At 35.9% G+C, this 27,521-nt stretch overlaps 2 protein-coding genes across 2 annotated transcripts; both read right to left on the reverse strand.

Annotated features, from left to right (window-relative positions):
* Nucleotides 1-1,152: 1,152 nt before the first annotated feature.
* scin (scinderin) lies at nucleotides 1,153-23,963 on the reverse strand. The gene is made up of 17 exons (XM_042776836.1): nucleotides 23,921-23,963; nucleotides 8,983-9,280; nucleotides 7,285-7,439; nucleotides 6,653-6,814; nucleotides 5,348-5,497; nucleotides 5,027-5,119; nucleotides 4,788-4,920; nucleotides 4,615-4,703; nucleotides 3,860-4,075; nucleotides 3,451-3,587; nucleotides 3,264-3,354; nucleotides 2,935-3,105; nucleotides 2,568-2,745; nucleotides 2,313-2,434; nucleotides 2,053-2,130; nucleotides 1,826-1,886; nucleotides 1,153-1,570 (listed from the first exon to the last, which is right to left on the reverse strand). Exons 2-17 carry the CDS (start codon nucleotides 9,173-9,175, stop codon nucleotides 1,401-1,403), a joined length of 2,199 nt encoding a protein of 732 aa, XP_042632770.1. The 5' UTR covers nucleotides 9,176-9,280; nucleotides 23,921-23,963; the 3' UTR covers nucleotides 1,153-1,400.
* On the reverse strand, nucleotides 19,965-27,131 carry tmem106bb (transmembrane protein 106Bb). The gene is made up of 8 exons (XM_042776837.1): nucleotides 27,017-27,131; nucleotides 25,524-25,737; nucleotides 25,346-25,409; nucleotides 25,025-25,184; nucleotides 24,228-24,368; nucleotides 24,070-24,119; nucleotides 23,921-23,974; nucleotides 19,965-21,194 (listed from the first exon to the last, which is right to left on the reverse strand). The coding sequence occupies exons 2-8, from the start codon at nucleotides 25,726-25,728 to the stop codon at nucleotides 21,065-21,067; spliced, it is 804 nt and encodes a 267-aa protein (XP_042632771.1). The 5' UTR covers nucleotides 25,729-25,737; nucleotides 27,017-27,131; the 3' UTR covers nucleotides 19,965-21,064.
* Nucleotides 27,132-27,521: the final 390 nt, after the last annotated feature.

The raw sequence follows: 27,521 nt of genomic DNA on the forward strand, positions 1-27,521 counted from the left end.
AGTGTTTAAATATCCATGTTCAACAAAGTTTGACAAATGCACAAAATGCGTTTCAAAAATCACACATGAAAAATAATGATAATATATAATGATAATAATAATGTTATCATGTTGTCATTTTCTTACAACCAAGCCTTTTGTGGTAACAGTTTTGCTGTTTTAAAAATCGTAACTTAATTTAATTAAAAATATAGCCTAACATTTTTATAGATTAAACAGCACTCAATATGTGAAACCTATAGTTTGTATGGATTATGAATTTCCAATGATGGATTTTGTGCGTTAAATGTTTTGTTTCACTTGTGCGCCATCTTGTGGTATTGAAAGGTATTGAAAGTTTTATTCCTGGTCATAGCTGTTACCAGTGGGGATGTTTTTTTGTTTTTTTTTACAAAATGTGAACAAAATGTAAACAATTTTAGGATGTGAATCAAACAGTCACTTACTAAAAACCCACCAGTCAACAGTGATGTATGTGTGATTTATATTTATATGAGACAGAGCAATCTTTTGTGTACATGTGTGGCTATACTCCAAAATGTCCTCACTATATAGTGAAACCTGTTGAACACACCGACTATTGAGCCAGGGACCTCACAAGTTAAAAATGCTCATAAATGTTCCAGATGATGTTAGTCTTTAAATATAATGAAGTGTACAGGTGAGGGTTAGTTTAAGGGGTAGAGATCAGGTTATGATTAGCCTGATATACAAACAATGGTAGTCTGTGAGATGTACTCACTAGCACAGTGAAATAATATGATTCCCACCTTCTTTAATGACTTTAATTACGAGTGTATCATGCACTTGACCCAACTATTTGGCTGCCCATGTACAATGCATTATCATTACATATTTAACAATTGTTCCGATATTGATTACTTAATATTGAAGATCCCATATCAGCCTGTGCAGGTTGGTTTTAAAATAATGTTACAACATTTTGTCCTACTAGGATCAAATACTTACATTTTGCATGTACCAAATGAAGTGAATATTTACAAGTAGTGCATTGGGTATCATCTTATACCAGCACTTAATAGTATTTCTACAATATGTTTGTGTGTTTGAGGTATTACTTGTGTTGTAGTTCATTTTTTTGTCACGTGGGGGCTCTTGTGTACTGCATTGACTAAAACAAGACATTTTTGAAAAAGTGAATTGTTTCTTTTATTGTACGATTTCAAATCATGCTTACAGGGATCCAGAGCAGAAATATAAATCTGCGCAAACAAATCAAAGAGAAATACACAATTTTAAAATCTGGTGTATATTGAGTAAATTTACATGTTGGACATGATGGCATATTTTTAGGCTTTTATAATGGAATAGTCCAATAAACAACTTTCTGTTTTATCATTCCAGTCAAGTCTATTGACTTCAGGGGTTTCAGGATTTCACTAAACTTGCAGTGATTCCACTGCTCTTGCCATGAGGTCACTGTCCCACCGAGAGGCGTCCCACCCCAGGAACCAGCCAGTGAAGGTGGGGGGCTCGTGTCCCTGCTTTACCACCACAACAGATGTCCCCTTGTCCCGTCCTGATGGGTCCGTCTCAATGTAAGTCTTTGCTGCGAAAGGGAAAAACGCTTATTCAAAAAGCTGAATGACTATATTTATTAGTTTAGAAAGATAGGACATGATAAAAAAAAAAGACTGATTTTACATAATTCTTTTTCTGAATTGTATCTTTTGGTTTTGGGTGTGAGATTAATGTGGTTTATTCAAGTATGCTGTTAAACCGGTTGATATATAAAGGGGTTTTGGTTTGTATTCAGATTATGTTGAAAAAATGTTTTAAGGAATGTGTGCCTAAGGCATCTCACCGGATTTTACAGACTCAGTCCTCTCCACCTCATTGGCATCCTTTCCAATCCACACAAACACCTGAGAGATGAAATCAAGGATCAGTGGCACGTAGCAAATGCTAAGTCAGGAGATATCTTTAAATACTAAAATAAAGATTGTCAGAAATCTAATCAGTGATGACTGTTGTCCTTTGAATATTCGAGATAATCTCGGAGGAAGACATAAAGAGAGATAACTTTCTTACTTGATCCCAGACATCCAGTAACATGACATCATCCTCTGCCAGGTCATCTTGGTTAAACTCACCAGGTACTTCTTCAATCTATAGTGGTAAAAATGCATGTTTAGTGTTCCAGACAACAGTTTGCCTGTATGTAGCCGGAAGCCAAGTCGTGTTTTACATTTTCAGCATATTCTCCAATGCAGAATTTGTATTGAAAGCAAAAGCTTAATGTGAAACTGAACTGGACTTTGGCTCTCTCTTATCAGGTCTAGGATACTCACAATGAACTTTCCAGTTTTGTTGGAGCAGGCGAACAGGCGGGGAGGATGTGCTATAGTTTTGCTCTCCAACATCTCAGACGTCTGATACTCCATCTTTCCACCCAGAGCTTTCCAGAAGTCCGCTTCAAATGGGAAAATGAGCAACAAGTATATAAAAGTTAAAAGATGTAAACAACATTCCACTCCTGTCACTTACCAGTGTGTGAGTATGAAGTATGAAGAGAATGAATTGAGTCTATTGCACATTGCCCATACCTGGCTCATTTCCTTCAGTAATTAGCTTGATCTTGCACTTCAGCTTCTCACTCATGTACTTCGCCCCTCGTTCCTCTTCCTCACTGGCTCCCTTCCCTTTCCACAAATACCCATCCCCTTTAGGTAACTTCAGCAGGTAGGCATCATTGCTGTTCAAACTTGTTGCTTTAGCATCTACCTGTTAGACCACAAACCAACACTCTCTAAGGACAGATCTAAACTGAAGTTACACTTCAAAATAGCTCAGCCTAAATGATCTGCCAGTGCTAACCAGAATGAGTTAGATAGTCAACCTCAGCTCCACCACATGGTAGTCTAGCTCATCAACCACCTAAACCAACTTGGACCAGCTACGACTACTACTTGCCTCATAAATCCGTGTAATGATGCCCAGGTTCTTGCGCACTTGAAAGAGGCGTGTTGGAGGTGCTGGTGCCTGTCCTCCCTTTCTAGAAGTCCCATTCTTATACACGATCAGAGGCTTGTCTTTGAAGAGACTCAGCAAATGAGGTGGTTCCTTTCCTTGTGTCACTCGGACCTGAATAAACATGATATGGAACAATAACAATACCAGTATAATTGTGTTTTCTTCTAGATTTTCAATCAGGGCTGCAGAGCCCTTCTTATCTAGTCCGTAGTCCAGATCCAGTTACATTCAGTAAATTAGTATATAGATAAAATTCAAATCCCACTCACCTGAACAGCACTTCCTCCCAGTGAACGGTCCAGTTCAACAGTGAGAAAGGCTGAAGCTGTCAGTTCATCTATTGTGCTGCTGGAACCTTGCCTAAGGGTGAAAGCATAGAGCGATAAGCCATATTTGACTCTTTTTGTGTATGATTTGACTTCCCCTCTGGAAACTGTCTACTTTTCTGAGGCCCACCAGGTGTAAATTATTTCTCCCTTGGTGTAGGTATATAAAATTATATAGCAGTCTCCTCCATAGAATTGGCCGTATGTCTCTGGGTCAACAGGAACCTTGGTATCACCTGTAGTATTGCCACACTCCACCCTCCAAATCTGTGAAACAAGACCAGATGCCGCGTGACCAACTTGAACCTGTTGCAAAATCAGCATGGTGACAGATAAAATTACACTTTTTTATCCCCTGAACAAACGGTAAACGTGACCACAACTTTAGAGAGCAAAAGTCGTTCCGCAGCTTATCAGAATTTTATCTTCTAGTTTCAATTGAGAGTCATTTTGGAAGTAAGATGCTCATCTGCGCCTATGCCAAATGCCAGCAAAATGTAACCTATACAATCTCTGATCTCTTGTATGCAAATTGTGACCTGTGTTTTTCCAGTGCCGTTGTCAACCATGTTGTACTGAGCAGCCATTTGATGAGACTCGTGCAGCTTGGAGGCATCAAACTTTTCTTGTTTAATCTTGGCGATCCGCTCAGTGACAAAGACTCTGCCTAGACCCTCAGCCTGGTCCTTGTCTTTCCAGCTTTTAAAGAACTGCTTAAAAATGGGCGTCTCTCCACCCTCTGGAAGGACCTGGATCTGTGTACAGGGTATAAAGACCTGGTTGACCCCCCAAAAAATACTATACATTTTCCTTGTCAGAAAAAACAAAAATGCAAAAATTGTATCTTTAGGCATCCAACAGCTTGGAACAATTATCTACCACTAAAAGATGCATATTAGTACCTAAGATACCCCTAAGTTACTACTATGATCCTTTTAGGGCAGGGGTGTCCAATTTTGCTCCTGCAGGGTTGACATCTTGCAGATTTTATCTCCAACCAGCTCCAAAACACTTGCCTAGAAGTTTTTATTGAGTAATTAGCTAGTTTAAGTATGGAGCTAAGCTGTGCAGGACAATGGCCCTCCAGGAACAGGTTTGGACACCCTTGATTTCGGGGTAAATAAGGTACAAAGTTGTCCCTTTAAGTGTACTGCTCCATAGACACGCTCTTGTACATTTTTTGCATATTTTGTTTCTGACAGTTTTGCTACACCCAACTATGGCGATTCACTCATTCAAGTGAATGTTTATTATAATGCAGCAAAACATATACGCATATCTAATGTTTCTGAACCTGGGTATTGGCAGGATAGCCCATCTGTTTAATGAAGCCCTCAGCTGTTTTCATGGCCTCCTTCCTTTCATTTGGATTTGCGCTGTGGCCTAGATCATCAAAAAATAAAGTCAAGGAATCTCAGTAAGATGGTTACACAACCCCTCCATTTAATGGCTTCAGTTTACTAATACCTTTCCACACAAAGATAATTTTGCTTTTTCCATGGTCCAGAATGAAGCATTCCTCAGACAACAGGTCACTCTGATTGAACGGATTTTCATCTGACACAAGCGATACTTTCATTTTCCCTGTTGCATCTGATACCTGTAAAGTGCAATTATATTTAAATAATATTGCATTTCCATTGTGTGCATGTGTCTATTGAATGTGCATATAGATGAATTAAAGTGAAGTTTATAGACTTGTTTACCATGTAAAGTTTGGCCATTTTCCTGTTTGACACGTCTGCAACCACATCCTCATTATCGTCACCTTCAGGGATTTCAGGCTTCTCACCGAGAGCCTGTGATGTGCAAAGATGAGGTATAAAAATGTCAAACCTTCCAGCTAAACCTGATATCGTACTGCCTATAGCAAACACTGGGTTAACTGTCAAATAATTAGTGCTGAAAGATAAGCTCTACCAACAAAAATAAGCTCTAATAAATTCTACCAGATGGTTAAGATTGCAATGGGTTGCATGCAAATTCTTTTTTACTTAAGATGTTTGATGGGCATTTTTATTTGATACCTTTATCATTTCTTTAGGCTCATGTCCTTCCTCTACAACCACCAGCCGGGCCCGTCCGTTCCTCTCGTTGTCTCGGATACCAGTAGCGACCTGTGCAGCTTTGAGGCGCTCAAACTTGTTGCACTTAGACCCACACCACTGGTAGATCTCCTAGTTTCAGAAATGTGTTTAATTGATGGTGATGCTAGCAATGTGCTCATGTTTGTAACATGTACAATAGCAGACTTCCTAGGAAGACAGTGGCCTCTGTTTTGTTCTTGGTAATTATGTTGTTGACAAGATTTCTTAAGAAATCATTTTTGTCACCTTTACCTTTAAAAAAGCTACAGTACCATCTAGTTGTTTTTACATTTTGTCATTGTGGAATGGTATCAATCAGGATTTGTCTGTTCTGTTTATTTGACTGTGGTCTGTAAATTCCTTTGGAGAAGTGAGAGAGTACAGCACTAAGTGTGCTGTCAAATACTTTAGTCGAATTGTATTGTCACATTTAATCTTCATGCAGTTTATCCTGTCTAAATAATGGTAAGCAAGAGCCTGTTGATAGCTTAAAAGATGCATCTGTTTTTAGGCATGAGACGTGGTTCAGCCCTTGTGCTCTCATAACATTTGCTTGACACAGTATGTTGACAGTCAAGTAATTTGAAAGCAATCCAATTATCAAACCCACCCAAAGTGCATACAAAGAGGAAATTAAATACACGCTGCACAAGTGAACCAGCCAGTTATTGTCTATGGAAAATTAAGTGTAACTCATGGCATTTCTTATGGGATTCTATCTGGATTATCCTAACTGAGAATATACTTATTTTATTATTTTATTATATTTGTACTTTTTATTATTATTTCATGTGTTAACTGTGAAAGGTTTGAAGGGTTGAAAGGTTTGTATTACTCAAAAAAAAAATAATTATGAATTTGGCATGTCATTTAGCAGTCAAAGGTGATTCCCCTTCTTCTTAATTAAGTTATTAGTCATCATTTACTCACCCTGATGTTGTTCAAACACTGCATGGTATTTTGCAGTGATTTAGAGATTTTTTGCAAAAAATTACTTAAGTTTTGCACAAGCTATTGATTTCAGAAGACTTGTAATACAGTGCATAAGGCATTATGGATGTGGATCTCTTTTTGTACTTTACTAGCTGTGGTTTTCCATTTTCGCTGTATATGGAAAAGTACAGTGTAGATATTTTGCTAAATAATTCCATGGATGTTCCACATAAAAAAAAAAAACATTTTTAGGTTAAATATACTTCTAAAAACACCTAACACAGCCATTTGTATGTTTGTTGCTAATCTTACCGCTCCCAGATCAACTATGAAGCAGTCGCCGTTGTTGAAACTGGCCCAGGCGAGAGGCACTTCTGTGGCCCGGACAGTGCGTCTGCCCTTGAGGTGGAAGAGTCGGCGGGCACTAAGATCGTTGGTGACCACGTGATGAAACCCTGATGCCACACCTCCGGTCTGAGGAGGTAGGAAAATATTTTAAAAAATGTTCCTGTTCTTTCTTCTTGTTTTTCCAATTCTAAACCCTTTCCATTTATAAACCCGTGAGTCATTTTCATTCTGAGGCCAACTGCAACACAGAAGAGACTGTCCCCAAACACGTGCTATAACACAACATCCCCTCAAACCACATATTTAAGTTTATGTTTCTGAAAAACATAAGGTCCTATGTACAGTAGGAAGGTATTAGAGTAGCAGGTTTCACCTCACCCAAATTGTAAACAAAAAGGCTAATCCTAGATTTGCACTGTGAAGTTTAGGAAACTTTTTCTCAATTTGTAAATACATACAAACAGTAGCTTTATGTGTTACCTAAGACAAACCTGAAGTAAAGTGAAGAATAATAATATGCTGTTGTAAGTGGAGCACAAAAACTAAAAGAGAAGTGTTGTGAGAGTAGTTCTAGGGAGTTATAACTCGTCTCAAACCTTATATGTGATCCCGCCTTTGAAGTAGCTGGTGAAGTTGGTGGACTCAGAACCCTGGATTTCACGGTACTGGACCGGTTTTCCTCCCAGGTAGTCATCCATTTGAATGGTAAAGATGGCTGCTGCTGTACTTTCATCCTGGGTACAATCCTTACCTAGAAAGAGAAAAAAATGGATCACCTACTTCTGTGGCCTATTCACACTTTTTCAATCATGTTAATAAATAAGTGATTGGTTTTCTTTTTCTTTTTTTTTCTTGTACACTTTCAGCTCATCAGATGCATGAACATTGCATCTGCAAACCAAATAGAGTTGTTTGTTTTCACACTTGATGACGACTGATATTCAAAGAGTTTATTCTGTTTACCCAGCATAAATTTTTACACTTTAAAGCCTGCTATATCAACTGTTGCCTGTGATCATAGATGTTGTCAGAGGTAAAATGTCCCTTCTATGCAATCTGCTCATTTTGTAGTAGGCTTTTTAGGGCAAATGACTTGGCAAAAAAGACACGATGGGCAGAAACATCAAGGGATCCATTTGCATTGGAAGTGGTTAATGACTTATAATGGAAGCCGTTTTGTGTGTGTGTGGTTATGGCCACAAATACACTCAAGGCCAGAACATCTCAGTGATATTGACAGTTCTGAAACATCTAATGGAGTAGAGAAAGTGCTTTCTCTCAGCAGAGGAAGGAAACTGTATTAATTGCACATGGTTTCTGGCAACTAAATGGCATCTAAATTTCTGTGATCTTTTTTGAGAAAACTGGTGACATTAACATAACTTTAATGTCATGTTTTTCTTGGTCATTCTGATCTTCATGAGTTTCATGTTTTCTGTTTTTTTGCACCTTGACCACAGAAGTTGGTTTTTGAAATTGATGTGAGACAGCTTTTTAAAGCAACCAGAGCATGTATGCCTGAGGCATCTCCAGTAAAAATATTTAAAAACAAAGCCCTTCAACACAAAAGCAAGACTCGGATCAATGGCAGTGTGCCATATTTTAGTAATGTACTATTTGTGATTTTGAAAATCACATGACATTTTGATGTTATAAAAAGGTCAAATTATATGTTATTTTAAGAGATTTATTCATCCAGACCTATGTCGCATTGAGGGTCTGCATCATTTCATTGAATAAGGCTCTCCAATGTATCACATTGAATCTTAAATCAGAAATAAAAATCATGCTCATCATATAGAAGGTGTATAGGTGAAAGTCCAGTATTAATATCAGGTGACCCATGCAGTACCCTCTTCTGAGCATAAACTTTACAACCTTCATAATTCTAAAGATTCATTTTATAGGGGCCATATACTCTGCTTTACTCAGATTATCTGATGGCGTGTTTACAATGAGCACATTTGATTATCATGTCAGCTAATTTGCCCTAGTTTTTCCTCAACCTTTTAAGTGACTGAGATTTTGGCGTTTGTTTTTTCAGCTTACATTAAAATAATCATACAGTTCTGGAATAGTTTGTGAATACAATTTGACTTTACTGATACCCTCTTAAACATTAAGGAACTAGTCAAGTTAGTGAGATTAGTTGTTTTACTGTTTAACTGCAGAGTCACATGCAATAATAAATAATAGAATATATTATACATATATAAAAATAGTATTTAAAACATTAAAAGGTTGATTCAAAAGACCTAAGCTCTTTTATAAATTAAAGGAAATCCACTGCTTACCCAGCCAGTAATGCAGATCATAGAAGCACGAGTCCTTTTGTTTGACAGTGTGGAGCACCAGGTAGGCATCACCTATATAGAAGCTCCCGTGTGAGTTTTCAGGCACAGGGGCCAGTTCCATCTTTTCAATTCTCCATATCTGTAGACCTTGGCGCTTGCCAGCCTGCTCAAACTCTTTGTGGTGAAGTCCCATAACTGAGAGAGGTCAGATGCAGATGTGGTGAGAGACAGACAGTGTACTTCAGTGGTCTGACAGCACTGAATCAATAACAGTCCTGTGCAGATGTCTCCAATGACACTTTAAGTGGGCGTGTTCAGGAACACGGTGAAGTAGTTAAACATGCAGAGAGAGAGAGAGAGAGAGAGAGAGAGAGAGAGAAGCATAAAAAGATATTGAGTAATATATGTGCTATACTTTTATTGCATTTCCCTATTGCAGTTATTTTCTTTTGCTTTTATCAAACCATATGAATTAACTTAAACGACTCTATAACGAAAATGAAACTGAAAGTGCTATATGATCATATGAAGTTTGTACCCCTAATTATCCCCTAATAATCTAAAATAGCTAAAACTACATTCATTTATTTACATTTATAGATAAGTGTCTACCATTTGGAATAGTAAATATGCCAAAGGATTTACAAGCCACTGGACACCCTACAAAGGTTTGACAGGGTGCCTGCAGGACCAGCGCATTACCCAATTTTTTATATTTGAAATCTCTCTCTATATATATTATATATATGTATATATCTTTCACATGTCATAAGTTGCACTGAGTAGGCTAAATACAGTTAGATAAAACAAAAAATGTGCCCCTCTTCTTTTCAGGCTGCAAAACAACAAAATGTGATTATTTTAAAGATGGGTGATTCTTTTCTATATAAACTGTATATGCATGCTCTTACATGCACATCTTACCACAGTTAGTCCCATAGAAATTTAGTATTAAAACCTTTTTTTTTTTTTGAGGACATAAATACACTTGTACACAATTAATAGTAGATGAGATACTATGTCACAGCTTATTTTGCATCAATATTGAAGATGTATCATAAATTAGGCTGAAAATATTTCAGCTGCAGCTGGAAAAAAAAATGATTCAGTAAGATGGGTGGGGTTGAGGTTAAATTAGGTTAGGTAGAAAATTTATTTAAAAAATAAAACAACTGGGAAAAACAGTTTAGAGGAAGGTACACTCAAAAACGTCAATAATAAGAATATAGCGAGTTTACATCTGTTAAATGATTCATTCTTGTTATTTGTAACTAAATGAAGAAACAATCAAATGAATTAGATCAGCACTTGTTGATTCAATGAGACTGAGGCGCTTCATATCAACAACTCTCTCTGGTGAGTCACTGCGCATGCTCAGCACTGTGGCGGGAAGTTCGTGAACGTGAGTCACTGCGCATGCTCAGCACTGTGGCGGGAAGTTCGTGAACTAATCGTTCTGCATGTACCTGTTTGCAATTACCGTGGCATTTTAGACATGAGTTATTAGACATTGTGTTCGTGAACAGGCGATGTTTCTAAGTAGACTTATTTTCCCAGGCTTGAAGCACATGTGTTAGGTTAAATACTGTTTCTTCGTCGATAAGAGTTTCACCTTAACGTTAGTATATCCGCTACAATAGGTGCATTTCTGTCACAATTCAATGCTAGCTACGCCTAACTATTAACTACATAACCTACGTTAAACCTGAACTCAACGTTACCCCAACAATGGGAGGGAAAATGGGAGATAAAGTGAATGCAGAGTCGAACATTAAGTGTATACCCCAACAATGGGAGGGGAAAAACGATATAGTATACCCGGCCGGGGAGCATTTACGTAACTTGGCCTATTGTTTAATATTATTTACGAAAAAAATGGGTGGGTGTGATGGTATATTAGGTGTTTTCAGATTTGTGTTATAGGGCTTTTTTTTTTTTTTTTTTTTTTGTTTACTGAGGGACTGTTGTTGTTATTAGCTATGGCTTGGCCATTATGTATATATGTGTATATCAGCAAAATATTACTTTAAACGTTAAATAACTAGACATTTCTGTCTTTTCAAACATAGTTTCAAAATGCCACACCAGCTTATGCTACCCAGCTTATTGAATACATTATGCAAAAATTGTCAAGTTAAATATATGATGCACATGCAGTTGACCATATATTTGAAATGTCCTTACAAATTGCAGTTTTATTCAGGGGTTATAGTTATAAATATAAGAAACTCTTGATATTTAGTAACAACAGCAAGTCCTTGTAAATGTAGAATTCACAGCAGCGCTCCTGTATTGAATGGAAGTTTACTTTACAGATGTACATTATAAAGTGGCCAGTGTATAAGTGTGCAATTCTTGTAATAAATATTTGAGCTCATTTTTGTTTGTAATCTTTCATGTCGTCCCACAGGATTCAGACATTGAGTCACAGAGTACCATGGAGCAAACTGATGGGAGTGTATGTCATACTGAAGGAGGGAGCACTGCCTGACGATGACCCACAGGACACTGGTGTCCTAATTGAAGGTGTGGAAGTAGCATTGCGCAGGCTTGTGCTCTGTTATTTGGGCTGATGTACTGTTTGAACATGAGCTACTCACCAGAGCTCAAATGCACTTTTGAAGTCATGCAGAGGATCTTCCTAAATCTAAATGGACAGAGGTTGTCATCCAAGGCACAAATCTTAAAAAACAAGCTTTTGGAGTAAGTAAGCTTGAAAAAGACAGAAAAGTTAAACAAAATGCACTTGGAGTTCCTTATGTATATGGATAATATTTTTTTGCCACCGTTCCTTCAAAACATGCTACTGGAGCAATTGAGCTTGAACAGGACTGTTGTACTTCAGGAAGATGCACATTTGTAGTTGGATAGAAACTCTTTTTAGACAACTTTTATTCATTAGACAGTTCCTTTAAACAGGGTGCTGGAGCAAATGAGTAGAAGCAGTTGTTACACACTGACAAATATTTTCTTATTTTCAGATGTAATGCAACATGGCTACACTGGTAATTTAGAATTATCAAAATTTTCATGTGATATCATCACAGCAAGCTGCTGCAAGTTTTTTTTTTTTTTTTTTATAGTATTGCATCTCTTTATTATTATTTTACAGCTCAAATCGTTACACTCACAATTGTTTGTTTTATCTTATGTTCATTCATGTTTATGTTAGAATGTTGTTGTTTTTTTGTGTGTGTGTGTGTGTCAGGCCAAGTTTTACTTTTCCCCAGGCACCGCAGCATAAATGGCTGCCCACTGCTCCGGGTGTGTGTTCACAGTGTGTTCACTGCTGTGTGTGCACTTTGGATGTGTTAAATGCAGAGCATGAATTCTGAGTATGGGTCACCATACTTGGCTGTATGTCACCTCACTTTGTCACTTTTTTTTGTCACTTTGTCACTTTACAAATTCCCGAAAAGGGTGGTGTTAAAATGGCTTAATTTTTAAGAAGTTTAAATACAGAAAGGGCGTTAAAGTCCTACAAGCATTATTTGGGGATCTGTTTTCTCAAGAGCCTAGGTTTTGTTGGTTAAATGTTTCTTATACTTTGTGTTACAAACACTCAAATGGATAGGAGACTTAAAGTGAAGAAAGTGCTTTAAACTTTATTGGTGCTTGTTAAAGCCTAATGAAAAAAAAATTGTTTGCATGTTTTCTGTGGGGGTTTTTTTTGTTGTTGTTTTTGTTTTTTTATAGATTACTGAATTTTTGCTAATGTCTTGCTTCTTGGCGCTGTCATCTAAAACAAATCTAATTGAAACAACAAGATGGATATTCATTAAACTACCAAAACCATACATGAACAAGACATTAACTAGTTGATGTAACAAGGCAGAATTTTGTTGAATTGAAGTGCTTTACTCACATTGAGTGAATAAGAATACATTTTAATAGACTAACACAATACAGACATTTTGATTCAATTAGTTGCAAAGAAGTTACATTGACATATCTCAGTCATGTTTAATCTACAAATGTATAGTGTTCATATAACATATTCAAAGCAGTCCAAGTTTACTTAATTTGATTAGATGCATAATGGGTGCTACGATTAAATCACATTCATTCAACAAATTATTTTTTTGAGTGTAATGTTATATAAAGATCTCACTCTTAACAAGAAACAAGTAGTTACTTCATGCAGCAAATCCTTCACTGACACATGGTTTACCCTTGTGACTAACAAGGAAACATTTGGTAGCTTTGTTAGTTCAACATCTCTGAGCAATGTTTCAGGTAAAGGGTGTAACTGTCAAATACTGTACAGTTGCTGCCTTCAAAGAGTGCTGAGAAATGAAACTTTGATTTCCAGTGAGTTGCCCTCTAGCCCTTGGTGGAGGATTGTGATAAATCTGTGTAAACGAAGCATCCACAATAATGCAGTAAAATTAGTCAAACTGTTAAAAACTCCACCCAATGCAGCCTCCAGCAAGCCAGGTATTTAAATGATATGGACTTGACTTGTCATTTCAGGTCATGTTATGTGCAGAGAATATCATATGACATACAGGTCCTTCTCAAAAAATTAGCATATTATGAAAAAGTTCATTATTTTCCATAATGTAATGATAAAAATTAAACTTTCATATATTTTAGATTCATTGCACACCAACTGAAATATTTCAGGTCTTTTATTGTTTTAATACTGATGATTTTGGCATACAGCTCATGAAAACCCAAAATTCCTATCTCAAAAAATTAGCATATTTCATCCGACCAATAAAAGAAAAGTGTTTTTAATAGAAAAAAAGTCAACCTTCAAATAATTATGTTCAGTTATGCACTCAATACTTGGTCGGGAATCCTTTTGCAGAAATGACTGCTTCAATGCGGCGTGGCATGGAGGCAATCAGCCTGTGGCACTGCTGAGGTGTTATGGAGGCCCAGGATGCTTCGATAGCGGCCTTAAGCTCATGCAGAGTGTTGGGTCTTGCGTCTCTCAACTTTCTCTTCACAATATCCCACAGATTCTCTATGGGGTTCAGGTCAGGAGAGTTGGCAGTCCAATTTGAGCACAGTAATACCATGGTCAGTAAACCATTTACCAGTGGTTTTGGCACTGTGAGCAGGTGCCAGGTCGTGCTGAAAAACGAAATCTTCATCTCCATAAAGCTTTTCAGCAGATGGAAGCATGAAGTGCTCCAAAATCTCCTGATAGCTAGCTGCATTGACCCTGCCCTTGATAAAACACAGTGGACCAACACCAGCATCTTACATGGCACCCCAGACCATCACTGACTGTGGGTACTTGACACTGGACTTCAGGCATTTTGGCATTTCCTTCTCCCCAGTCTTCCTCCAGACTCTGGCACCTTGATTTCCGAATGACATGCAAAATTTGCTTTCATCCGAAAAAAGTACTTTGGACCACTGAGCAACAGTCCAGTGCTGCTTCTCTGTAGCCCAGGTCAGGCGCTTCTGCCGCTGTTTCTGGTTCAAAAGCACACGCCTGTGCACGGTGGCTCTGGATGTTTCTACTCCAGACTCAGTCCACTGCTTCCGCAGGTCCCCCAAGGTCTGGAATCGGTCCTTCTCCACAATCTTCCTCAGGGTCCGGTCACCTCTTCTCGTTGTGCAGCGTTTTTTTGCCACACTTTTTCCTTCCCACAGACTTCCCACTGAGGTGCCTTGATACAGCACTCTGGGAACAGCCTATTCGTTCAGAAATTTCTTTCTGTGTCTTACCCTCTCGCTTGAGGGTGTCAATGATGGCCTTCTGGACAGCAGTCAGGTCGGCAGTCTTACTCATGACCGCGGTTTTGAGTAATGAACCAGGCTGGGAGTTTTTAAAAGCCTCAGGAATCTTTTGCAGGTGTTTAGAGTTAATTAGTTGATTCAGATGATTAGGTTAATAGCTCGTTTAGAGAACCTTTTCATGATATGCTAATTTTTTGAGATAGGAATTTTGGGTTTTCATGAGCTGTATGCCAAAATCATCAGTATTAAAACAATAAAAGACCTGAAATATTTCAGTTGGTGTGCAATGAATCTAAAATATATGAAAGTTTAATTTTTATCATTACATTATGGAAAATAATGAACTTTTTCACAATATGCTAATTTTTTGAGAAGGACCTGTATATAATAAAAAGAAGAAACACTCTGTAGACCAAATCAACCTGTCAGATCAAATCATCACAGACCAAGCCTACACAGGTGCTAGTTGAACTCTTCAGAATCCGGAGGAACAGGCTGTTACCCAACAGCATGATCTAAGAGATGCAAAATAAAGCCTGACAAATTGAACTTTTAGAATCTATAACAAAAATGAATGAATTCCGCACACTATCAGTACTTGCAAAAGTGTCTGAAATGATGTGAAAAAATTCTATTTACATTCTATTCCTATTTTAACTACATTTTTTCTTAAAAAAAAAAAAAAAAAAAGCCTCTTAAGGACCGTTCACACCAAGAACAATAACTATAAAGATAACTATATGCTCGTCTGCCACATTAAACTCTCAAGCTCGTTATAGCAGTATTGATTCTGATTGGCTGTCAATGTTTTTATCATTCATCAGCTGGAAAAAAAAATCGTTCTGAAAGTGATTCCAATGTTATTGTTTCTCTGTGCCTTTATCGTTATAGCTGTGGTGTGGACTCTGCTATTCTTTAATACTGAGAACAAGTTTTTGAAATATATATTTATCATTATCTTTATAGTTATCATTCATGGTGTGAACAGGCCTTAACACTTGCATTCTGTATTCATGTTCTATTCTAACTTCTTGTTTTCTTATTATTTAAAAAAGGCTAACCGAGACTTGTCACAGCACTAAGTATTATTTTATTATTTATTTGTTATTTGTTTTATTTATTTTTTTTTTTTTTTTATCTTTTTTTTTTTGGTTTGTTTTGTTATGTTATTTTGTTTATTAAGTCGCTTTGGATAAAATCGTCTGTTAAATAACTTTAACAACTTGAGTTAAATGCATAAAATACATAAATTGATACACCAGGCTTTTTATGGCTCATATAGTATTGTATGATGTAGGAGAATATGGGGCTCATACTCAAGAAAGGAATAAAAAAAAAAAAAAAAAACTATTTTAATTTTATTACACACATTTTAACATGATTTTTCTAATATTATATATATATATATATAATATATATATATATATATATATATATATATATATATATATATTACTACATGATAATAAAGTTATACCTATGTTAAACATCCAGCCTTACATGTCTTTGCTGTGAATCTGATTTTAATATTCACTAAAAGGTTACTTGCTAATAAAATATAAACTATAAATGATGTAGTAGCTATTATTAGTACAGGCTTATTTAGAGGCCTTAAATTAGTGTATCATATTTATTACATTTATAGGGTTAAAAGACATTTTATTACTGATGTCAGAATGATGATGATAACCTTACACCCAGGTGAATCTGTCCTTATGAAATCATTCAGGGGTAAATTGTCAAGTTGAATTTGTATTGGCTTCTTTTTAACAACTTGTTCATTTCTAACAAAACGGACCATTTCAAATCTATAGGCCCACAAGAGAACCTTTCTGCTGGGATTGAGGGGATTGTGCTCAGGAACACCATTCCACTGCTCTTGAAGTACTGAGCACTTATATATGGTGCAAACGATGCTATTTAACATTTAAATATAAGATTCTATAAATGATAATTATACCCCAAATATCTAACCATTTTAATTTAAAGTTGCATCTTTGCTTTTTAATGTTGCAACTCCTATAACTAAATGAGTTAAAGGCAATTTAATTTAATTTTATATTTTCAGTTTTCATAAAAAAATTTAAATGTCTATATAATTTTTATTCATTTATATTTCACTTTTAGTTATTTTTGTATGTCAAGTTAAACTAAAAGGAAATGTGAAATATTGCCTTGGCAACTAGCGAAAATCATTTTTTTAATGTTTGTTTTTATGGTTTTAGTTTTAGAATTTTATCCTATCATATCTTTTTTGTAATATTATCATTTTAATAAGGTTAATATTATTTTTAAATGTGAAAATCATTCATAATAAGTAGATGTCTTTAACCCTTTAACAGTCACACTAAGAAATATATTTGCAAAAAAATATTTATTGTTAAAATTATGTTCCTTACACCACACTGAGCAACTTCTCAGTTTTTTTTTTTTTTTTCAGATGACCCATTCACTAAGCAGATACACAAGTCAACCAGCTGGTTGACTTGCCCATTTAGGGTATGATAACAATGCAGATACACAAGTCAACCTATATATATATATATATATATATATATATATATATATATATATATATAAACCTGCTCTTATTATAACAGAAATCCACTATACAAAAAATTATATGTAAAATTATATGTAATAGAAATCTAATAATTTAAAGTAAATAAGCAAATACATCAAACCAAAATAATAATACAAAATAATAATTTACATTACATTACAAATAATAAATAATGGATCTACGTTGTAACAATCTGTATAAATGTAAGGTAAAAGGCAAATAGTCAATGCAATATAATATAAATATAATAGAATTATTGATATGATTTTCTGTGATATGCAACAAAGCATTGGTTTTTGTTCAGACAAAGGAATAACTTCATCTATGATCCTGCGCATTGCTATTCCAAGTTATGATCGCGTTGCTGAGTATAGCTTGCATTCAGTTCATTTTACCCTAACTGGGAAACTCAACCGAGCGGTCGAGCACATTTTCTAAAGTAAAATCAGATATACATTTTATCACCAGGTTTCTGCCATTTAACTAGATTTACTGTTAGGAAGTCTAGAACAAGAAAATCCGATTAAATTGTTTTAATCTCAATTTTTGACGTTACTTGCAGTTCGTGTTTGTGAAGAGAGGCGTCACGTTAATACATTCCGGTTTTGTCGCGGCTTTTCAGTAACAATATATTTTTGCTGCAGTGCCACCCAGTGGATATAATTGCCATTACACACTCTATTCAATGAGAGGTTTAAGGACAAACGGCCAAAAATGGGGTTTGGCGAGTTTTAATTACAGTAATTTGATCGCAAAAAAAGGTCAACCGTGCGGTTACAATGCACGTTAAAGGGTTAAACATTTCACTGGTCGATCTTAACAGAAACAACAGAATTTAAACTGAAAGTGAGACCAGTAAACAATCTGTGTTCAAAGGAATTTTCCAAAACACTTTAATTATAACTTTAGTCTAAACAATAGTATCTGTGGCATGCCATCGAGTACCACAGAAAATATTTTCTTGTAGCTACAAGGGAAAATAAACACGAACTACTTCTATGCATTTCCAAGGAAATTTCTCAGGGTGAAGTTTATGCCAAGTCGTGCTTTACACATGTTTATGTTAAACTTGTTTTCTGGTATCCTCGCATGAATATTATATGCAGAGGTTACCAGGTTTACATGAGTAAAAATATTACAGATTGCATTGCACAGACAAGATGACAAGTGATTACACAAAATCTCAGGCTAGCTCATACAATGCATGTGGTTATGATAATTATATGTAAACTACAGATGCATATGCATATGTGTAGAATTATATGTAGCCTTATTGCCCCTTAGAGTTCAGTTGTCTCCTAACTTGCAGTTCTGTCTCCATGACAACCATCATTTGAGGGATCTGTGCTTTGGACAGATCTGGGTCTCTGTGGATGATAAAGCGAAACCTTGTTCCTCAGATGAAAATTTGATCATGTGATATATAACTCAGCAGTGCATTATTCAGATCCTCGCATAATGAAAAACATCAAGGGGCATGGGGTCATACTCATAACTCTCACCTCTTGTGGAAAAACACAGTTAAAAAAGTCAACTGTGATCAGATGTGAGGGTCACTGCAGGCTGTAAAGAAATCATTCTCCTCACTTTCAGGTTGTGATTTCTGGCTTGTGTTCATATACCATTTGCATCTAGCTTATGAAGATAAACTTGTGAATCCCTGTAAAAGTTTACCAGTGCCTATTAACAACTCTGCAGTTTTGAAAAACCTCTATTTAAAGAGATGAGCGATTGCGACATAATTATAGCAAAGTAACTGAACAGAATCACGCCTCTTATTGGCAGTTCTGTCTCCATGACAACTTTTGAGTAATTTGTCTATTGCCAGCTAATAAAAGCATGCTCCCTGTTTGAACTGCCTCTGTATAAGCTCTAAATAATGGTTACGGTAAGTATTGGGGTTATGAAATAACACTAATTAGACAGTGGGTTACAATAGCCAATTGTACATGATTACTTTATTGTTGTCATGGTGAAGCATCGGAAATGAAAATCTCCTTATTACAAGTTATTTTCGCACTCCATTACATATGTTGCTCTAACATTACTTGCAAAGTACATACAGGTTTCCGGTCTTAATCAAATACTTTTATAGAAAGAAATAAAGAGTAGAATAAGTGCATGCTATGTATTTATACAACAGTTCTTTCTGGTTCTCGAATCTGATTGGCTGAGAGGTCTTTCCAAGCATTAGATATACACCCAATATGAACATTTATTTAACCATTTGTATCACTCCACTTCATTGTGTGATATTGCTTTATATATATATATTTGTGTGATATTGCTTTATATATATATATATATAGTACATATGTTTATATTGTAAAATGGTACCATTAAATAGGTTTAGAAATTGACTTTTAAAGGTGTTTTTTAATCAAGTTTTTACGCAAGAGACTCGCGGTTAAGGTTTGCAGCTGCTGCATTTCATGTTTTTCGTTATTTCCTCTGTTAAATTGCTTACTTTGTCTTCTCAGACTTAGTTCAAAAATAAATCGTCAAAGTTAATAAATTAAAAAAAAAATTAAAAAATGAATGAAGTGTGTATTGTGTGCCTTAATATAAAAATATTAACGTATCTGAAATATTCAATGATGTTTCATCAGGGCAATATTGTAATAAAATAGGAAAAATACCTTTACACCTTCTAAAATAAATTTGTTAAATATGTAATTCTTTTTCTGACATTTAGTAATAATAAAAAAATAGACAAGATGACTCAAAAGATGTTTTTTTAATGGAAACCAGTCAGCATTGTGTTATTTCAGTGTCTCTCTAAAGCGGTCCAAACCACTTTTCTCAAAAATCACAAGTGTCCCATATAAACACATACATCAAGCCAGCGGTTGTTATGAACTGCATAAATGCCACATCATGTTAGCAGCCACTTCTATTACAGGAAATAGACAATCTTTAAGCAAAAATAATCTGTGAAGCTTTTTTCCCAACATGATAAAAATGTTTAAAAATGTAAAGTTTTGAGAAATGTTAAAAATGTTATCAAAGTGCTCTCAATCTAAACATCACATCTAGTGAACATTAGGGAATCTGAGGGAGTGATCATCTCACACTATCCTCCATTGTTCAAGCAGCCGGGTGCTCTCAGATGACAGTGATTGTTGTTCTATGTAATTAGTGTGTTATCAGCTTGCATTTGGAGGAAATTTCTCGTGGAGAGACTGACAGACTAACAATGAGAAACGTTGCTATAAAAGTCCAAAAAAAAAAAATAGATCGAAGCGTTTTACTTTTCCCAAATTGTGCACTATATACACTGACATCCCCTCAGTAGTCTCAAATATACAACCTCTCAGAAGACAGTGTCATGTAATGCCACCTCTAAGTCTGAACCAAATCTGTGGAACGAGGCATTAACAGCAACCCATTCTTCTAGAATATTTCCATTACCATAAAATCCTATTAGGATGTTTGAGTTAAGACTGATCCCATCACTGAAACTGTAATTGATATCAGGTTAGATATAGAAATAAAAATATAAAGTATAACATTACATTACTTTAGAGAGGATTCAAATAGGTAGTGCTTGAAAATAAGGGAACTTTGTCAAAAAAAGGAATGTGCAGCGAACAATTCAGTTTGGCAAAGTGAACTGGAATGAGAACTATGAGACCTCACAATGTTCATATTGCTTGGAGAACATTGACAATAAAGTGCATCATTTGTAATTTGCACACAGCCTGACATCTAGTGGTTAACTGGCAGAAGTGCAGTAAACCCTCAACCAGTTTTACCAAAACAATGACACATGGAGTGGACTGGTGAGGGACAAGGTAATGTGTTATACTATCAAGCTCAGCTCTAGCCTCCCAAAGGGGTATTCAGACTGTACTCATGCAGAGCAGTAGTGTTTTCTCCACAATCCACATACTGGTACATCTCCTGAGACACCTGCTCAGCATGGCCAAAGTACACGGTAGTGACGGTTATCCTGCAAAGCAACAAGCCAAGTTAGCAACAATTAATTGCACAATAATTACTCGAACCTGCTTTTCCTGCGTGCATTGCATTAACATATTTTGTATCCAAAGTGTTAAGACATATGCTTATTTAATTTTTTTTAATGTACTTATAATAATTTATGTATTTAGAAATGTATAGTTAAATATTTCCATTCCATTTAATTTAATACTAGTAAAACCTGTACATTTTAAGGTTTTTTTGTGAAAAAAAAAGTGTGTTCTGTGTGGAACATAAAAGAAGATATTTTGAATGGAATGGAATGTTGGTAACCAAATAGATGCTGGTAGCCATTGACTTCTATATTATTTAATGGCTACCAGCAACTGTCTAATTACCAAAATTTTTTAAATTATCATACAGGTTTGGAACAACTTGAGGGCGAGTAAACAATGACAATTTTTATTATTGACTATCCCTAATAAACTTTGTCAACAAGAGATACTGCAATTGATTTGTCTGTATTTCTGATGTCAATGAATTTATGTCAGTAAAAAAAAAGGATTTAGAAATAAATGACATTGGAGTTCAACTGTGCACTTTTTCAGTGGCCTTGGTTCTGGAAGTATTTTTCCTATTCTTTTTTCCCCACAGGGATTTTTATAAACCATGAACCAAACCAACCAGCTACAAGGTAAAGCACATTGTTACAAACTGAAGCTGAAAAGTAATTGAAAATCTAAAAATAAAAAAGGCTATAATGAGGGAAAGAACTACAATCTCATGAAGAGGCTAACAATCAAATGAAAATGGCAGCTAAATACAAAAGTTAAAACTATCGATTTATTGGATAAAACTATTGTTTTAAAAATGTTCAGTGAATGTTAAAAAATGTTTAATGTGCACAAATATCTATGTTGTTTGAGAGCAACTCTATTACGTCATCAAAAGTAAGAGTTTTTTTTTGACGCTGGGTAATATAGTTTTCCACTTGGAATTTTGCTGTTAAACACTATTATTTAAAAACTAAGTTAAATTAATATGGGCTGATGGCTTCAACAAAAGCATGTACCACTGATGAACAATGATGTAGCTCGGAATGGTTCTGTCTTTAAAGTCCCCCTATTATGGATTTTTGAAAATTACCTTTCATGCAGTGTGTAACACAGCTCTAAGTGAATGAAAACATCCTGCAAAGTTTGAAATCTGAAAGTGCACTTTGTATAAAGTTATTGTCACTCAAAAGAAAGCGTCGACTCTGAATCATTAAAACGAGTTGTTTTTAAAACGAATCCCAAGCCATTTCATGTTGAAGCCAATATGAAACATTAGCGTACTGCCCGCTCACTGGTTGGTCTTTTCCCATTGGTCTGAATGAAAATGCAAAATCATTCTTTGCCACTAGGTGCCGCTTTTGGAGTGGTAAAAATAGTGGTTTCCCTGGTAACACTGTACAACAGGGTTCCTCAATAGGCGGCCCGCAGGCCGGAGAGAAAAATTTTTGACCCGTGCTAATTTCAATAATGTGGAAAATCAGAAAGTGACATTAACTTACATTGTGTCTACACCGGACATGAGCGGCGCGATGCAACAAAATACAATCGAACTTATTATAATCAGTGATTTTTTCTTAATTGGTTGTGCTGTGTGATATGTATGTGCGGCGCACAAATCCCCGACAGAAAACTGCTGACTCCTATTTACGACGCGCTGACACAAAGTTGCTTTGTCACGTCCAGCGTAGATATACGATGTGACAGCAAAAACATGGCAAGTGTGAAGTAAAGAAAAGTGAACACTGGAAATAGATGATTCAAATGTGAATGAACTGAACAGTTTTGAGTGAGTCAGTGATACCATCTTTGTTATGGATGTTGGTTCGCAGTGAGTGCACAGTTTTAACGCAAGTTTGCTTGAGCCTAATATAATTTCAAGATCTGAGGTAAAATATCTATTGTTGCTTTCACTATGGCTATAAAGATCATGCAAAATAATATTCAAACTCACATTAGACACGTTTAACATTGAATATAGAACATACTCATTACCTGAGAGTATCGCTGTCATATTTTGTATGTTGTTCCTGCCACGTCACCGCAAAAAATAAAAAACATTCCTAAAATAGAATTCCTTGTCGCTTATTGTCACGTGTTGCTGTCGCGGGTGGTCAGGACAAAAACTGAATGCAAAAGATACTTTTTATCGCGTCAAGTCTAGTTGGGACACACGGTGTTACTGTTTGATCCCCCCAAAATAATCTAAGTATAAAAATATTAATGCTGACAGATCTAATAATTGAATCTGCAATTAGGGAAAGTGGAGAGAAGAGATCCAGTCTGATGAGCAGGAACAGTTGATTTGCATGGCAGACACTGAGATCCAGATTTTTTGTTTGTTCATTTGTTTTTAATATTCAACAGTCAATGTTCTTCTGTATCTAAATGCAAAATCAGACCTATCACCGCAGATTAGCGTCAACACAAAGGAGGGGTTTGGAAAAATTAATCGTTGAGCAAACCGTTTGGGAGTCGTTGAGCAAGTAAGGTAAAAATAAATGCATATTATGTAAGACAATGAAAGTGCTTTTTGACCTTGCATGCATGTCAACCTGTTGTTGGGGACTCCCAAAACCAAAATATGAACCTTTCATTACCCATAGGGGCACTTTAAATGTTTACAAGTTATTGTTAAAAATCAATCCCCTTGTTAATGCCCAAATACTTAAAGTACAGTACACATATTTTGCACAATACTTACTGCATAATAACCACCATGTTGTGCACCTTGATGCTCTGCAGGGTACAGTAGTCACTGGAAAACAGAGGAAGTTGAAAAGGTCTGCCAGGAAAAAATATATATATTTATTACACCTTATGTTTTCATGTATGAAAAGTGTTTAAACTTACTACATATAGCTCATTTCATCTGCAATAGTGGTGGGCACCATGTAGTCAATCTGACAAAAAAAAAAAATAATACAAAAATAAAATAGTATTAACAAATACTTTGTTTATATATGCTGAAACATGCCTATTTTTAACCACTAGTGCAAATAAAATTCTACCTGCTTCATATCCAGAGGGCCAATAGTGGTTATGTTGCTAATGCGGGTTTTTCCAATCACAGTCTTGGAAAACTGCACCTGGGCTGTGATGTTGGCCACGTCCACCGAGTAATAGTTGTTGTTAGTAATATTCAGTGAGTTCTTTAAAAGAAAGAAAGACAAATAAACAGGCTGAATTATCAAAGCTAAAGTACAGCTTCAAGGGATATAACTGTGAAGGTCAAGAAAGGCTGGAATACACTCCAGGACTTTTACCCCCATTTACAGTCTGAAGGAGTCAATGCTTGCTGCCCAAAGTTGGAACCAGTCTGTGGATTTTCGGGCAGTCAGCTGGCAGATTTCATAGAAAACTGTTTAGTGTATTATGGGTGCAGACTCTGATTTTTTGATTCCATCCAGTCAGGAGTATATCAGACATGTTGTGATATAACACATTGTTTGTCATGCATATAGTTTCATCAGAGGCACGTTTCATGTTTTTTGCATGAGCGTCTTGTGTTCGGTACAACCTGAAAGTCTGTTAGTGCGTGATCCTCACTTGTTTTAGTGTATGATGCCCAGTTTTTCCTCTGTAACCATTTTATAAAATCTGTATGACTAGCCAAACCATTTTTAAAATGTATGACTCTCAGTGTTTTGAAATCTATTCAGTATAATGTATTCCAGCCTAATGACAACAGAATTGTCTTTTTGGAGATCTCTTAATTTTCCTCCTGAACCAGATACACCGTCAAACACTTTTAAAAGCATCACTTTTGTCAGGTGAGTTCAGTGAGAATTGCTCTGCAGGAACTTACAGTGACATTCAGATACACAATGCGTTTGCTCTGGTCATAGGACACGTAGACAGACTTCACTCCCACATAGTTGACATCAATGGAACGCGGGAAAAGGAAGAACACAGCCAGGCTGGAGAGCAGCAGGCACACAGTGACTGAAGCAGTCACATACAGCTTGCTGCGAGACACACATAGCATAGATTTAGTCAAGAGAGTTCAATCGGTATTCTAGAACATAAAACAAACACAAGATCTTTAATAGCTTCAGGAAAGGAATGGATTGAGACTGGAGCAATAAGTAACTGGTTTAACAAAATGCAAGGTTTCAAGGTTTCTTACGTTCTCCTTGGTCTCAGCCTCTGGTCGCTGTATGGGATCAGGGCCACCAGCTGATTTTCTTGACCTGCATACACACGTCACAGTGTATCACATTTTTAGTAAGAGATGACATTTCAGATTGGGTTACTTTTAAACATTTCAATCGACAGGAACGCTCTAGACAAGTTTAAACATGTACCTCGAGGGATCCTTCCAGTGCCTTGGCATGTGGGGCAGGTGACACTGTCTCGGCCAGTGAACTCTACGTAAGGGAACTGAGACACGTCTCCCCCATTCTTACTGTCATCAGTCTGCATGCCGCTGTACCCGGGCGATGAGGTCAGGCTGTCCTTACACTGATCATGACAGGTGTGCTTCGGCAGGTGGGAAAGAGGCTTCCCCATTTTTTATACCTGGTGATAAGAGCAAAGTTTTAATATGGGTGAAAAATGCATATTATATACGATAAAACCAGGGTCAAAATCAGAATGCCTAGAAAAATACTGTGCATATCCAACATCAGCCAAACTATTTAGAACAGAATATTTAATAAAAAAATAAAAATAGAATCTTAAACAGAGCATGTAATATAATGACATGGTAAATAAAGAATCAGAATCTTTAGAAACAAACAGAACGGAACCTTTAATAAAGAATCAAATAGAATAGAACCTCTTTGAGAATCACATACAACAGACATTTTTGGGTATAGTAAATATAGAATATAGTGAATCATTACAGAATCTTTAACATAGAAATACATAAAACAGAATCTTTAATTGAGAACCAAGTAGACCAGAATATTTAATAAAGAAACAGAATGGAATCTTGAATAGAGAATCCGAACCGAATATCTAAGAGAAACGAATAAAACAGAAACTTTCATAGAGAATCATTTAGAATAGAATCTTCAGCAGAGCATCAAATACAAGAATCTTCAATAGAGAATCGAATAGAATGGAATCTTTAAGAAAGAATCAAATATAACAGAATCTTGAATAAAGAATCAGAACAAAATATCTAATAGAGACGCGACAAGAACAGAATATTTAAAAGAGAATCAATTAGAATAGAATATTTAGCAGAGAATAAAATACAACAAAACCTTCAATAGAGAATCGAATACTTTAACGGATAGACTAAAAAAAGAGTAAAAGTAATCGAACAGAATAAAATGTTTAATACAGAATAGATTAACAAAGAAATAAATAGAAAAGAATTGTAATTGAGAACCCAATAGTACATGACATTTTACCATCTCAGATGAGATTCTTTATGAAAAAAAAAAAAGATGTTAAACGGGGCAACACTTCATAACATTATACGGATGACGTAAGTTAACTGTATCTTCTACAAAACATGGCTGAAACGGTAATGCCTAGAGTACGTTATAACTAAGAAAATAAACATGATGTCAGCGAGTCCCAGACCAGACATCGATTAGGTTTATGTTTCAGAAGAAAGTCCGAAGTTTAAAAAAAAAAAATGATAGAAGGCCATTAGTAGGCCTGGACACAGGAGTTTGCACGCGAGCATCGCTAATGACTAACGTTAGTTGGCTAAAAACAAAGCTAGGGTAAAAACGCAGCGGGCTAGTTTGCTCCGTACCAGTTGATAAATGCAATGCCTAAGATTAAAATGGGCTTGCCTCATACCACATATGAATATTTATGTAAACGATGCTGTTCTTACCTGAATGAATCAATGTAAGTGAGCGCGGTGGTCATGCAGTTGTGTATCTTTTGCACTGACATGCGCAGTACGTCGTTTCAGACTGGACACAAAATACTACAGCGAAGGCTAAAGCTCATGAATATTAATTAATTATGAGCCATCAGACAATAATTGCTTTGCAAATTTACCAAACTATAACAACATATGTAAATGCACTTATATGATATGTAAACATTATCATAGGACATGCCTAAATACAGAATTTGTAGTAGAATTTGTGTGTGTGTGTGTGTGTGTGTGTGTGTGTGTGTGTGTGTGTGTGTGTGTGTGTGTGTGTGTGTGTGTGTGTGTGTAGCCTATATTGTGTTTGAGACCCCTGATGAATGGAAAACACATCCTACATGGGCACATTTTTAAAAAGAATGCTAAAAAATTGCACATTGAAAATAGAAAATGACGAAGCTTAAAATGAGCTGTGATGAATTACAGTATAGTATCATTTTATTTTAATTAATTACATTTA

This window comes from Cyprinus carpio, chromosome A19 (genome assembly GCF_018340385.1).
Source record: "Cyprinus carpio isolate SPL01 chromosome A19, ASM1834038v1, whole genome shotgun sequence".
In the NCBI taxonomy this organism is placed as follows: domain Eukaryota; kingdom Metazoa; phylum Chordata; class Actinopteri; order Cypriniformes; family Cyprinidae; genus Cyprinus; species Cyprinus carpio.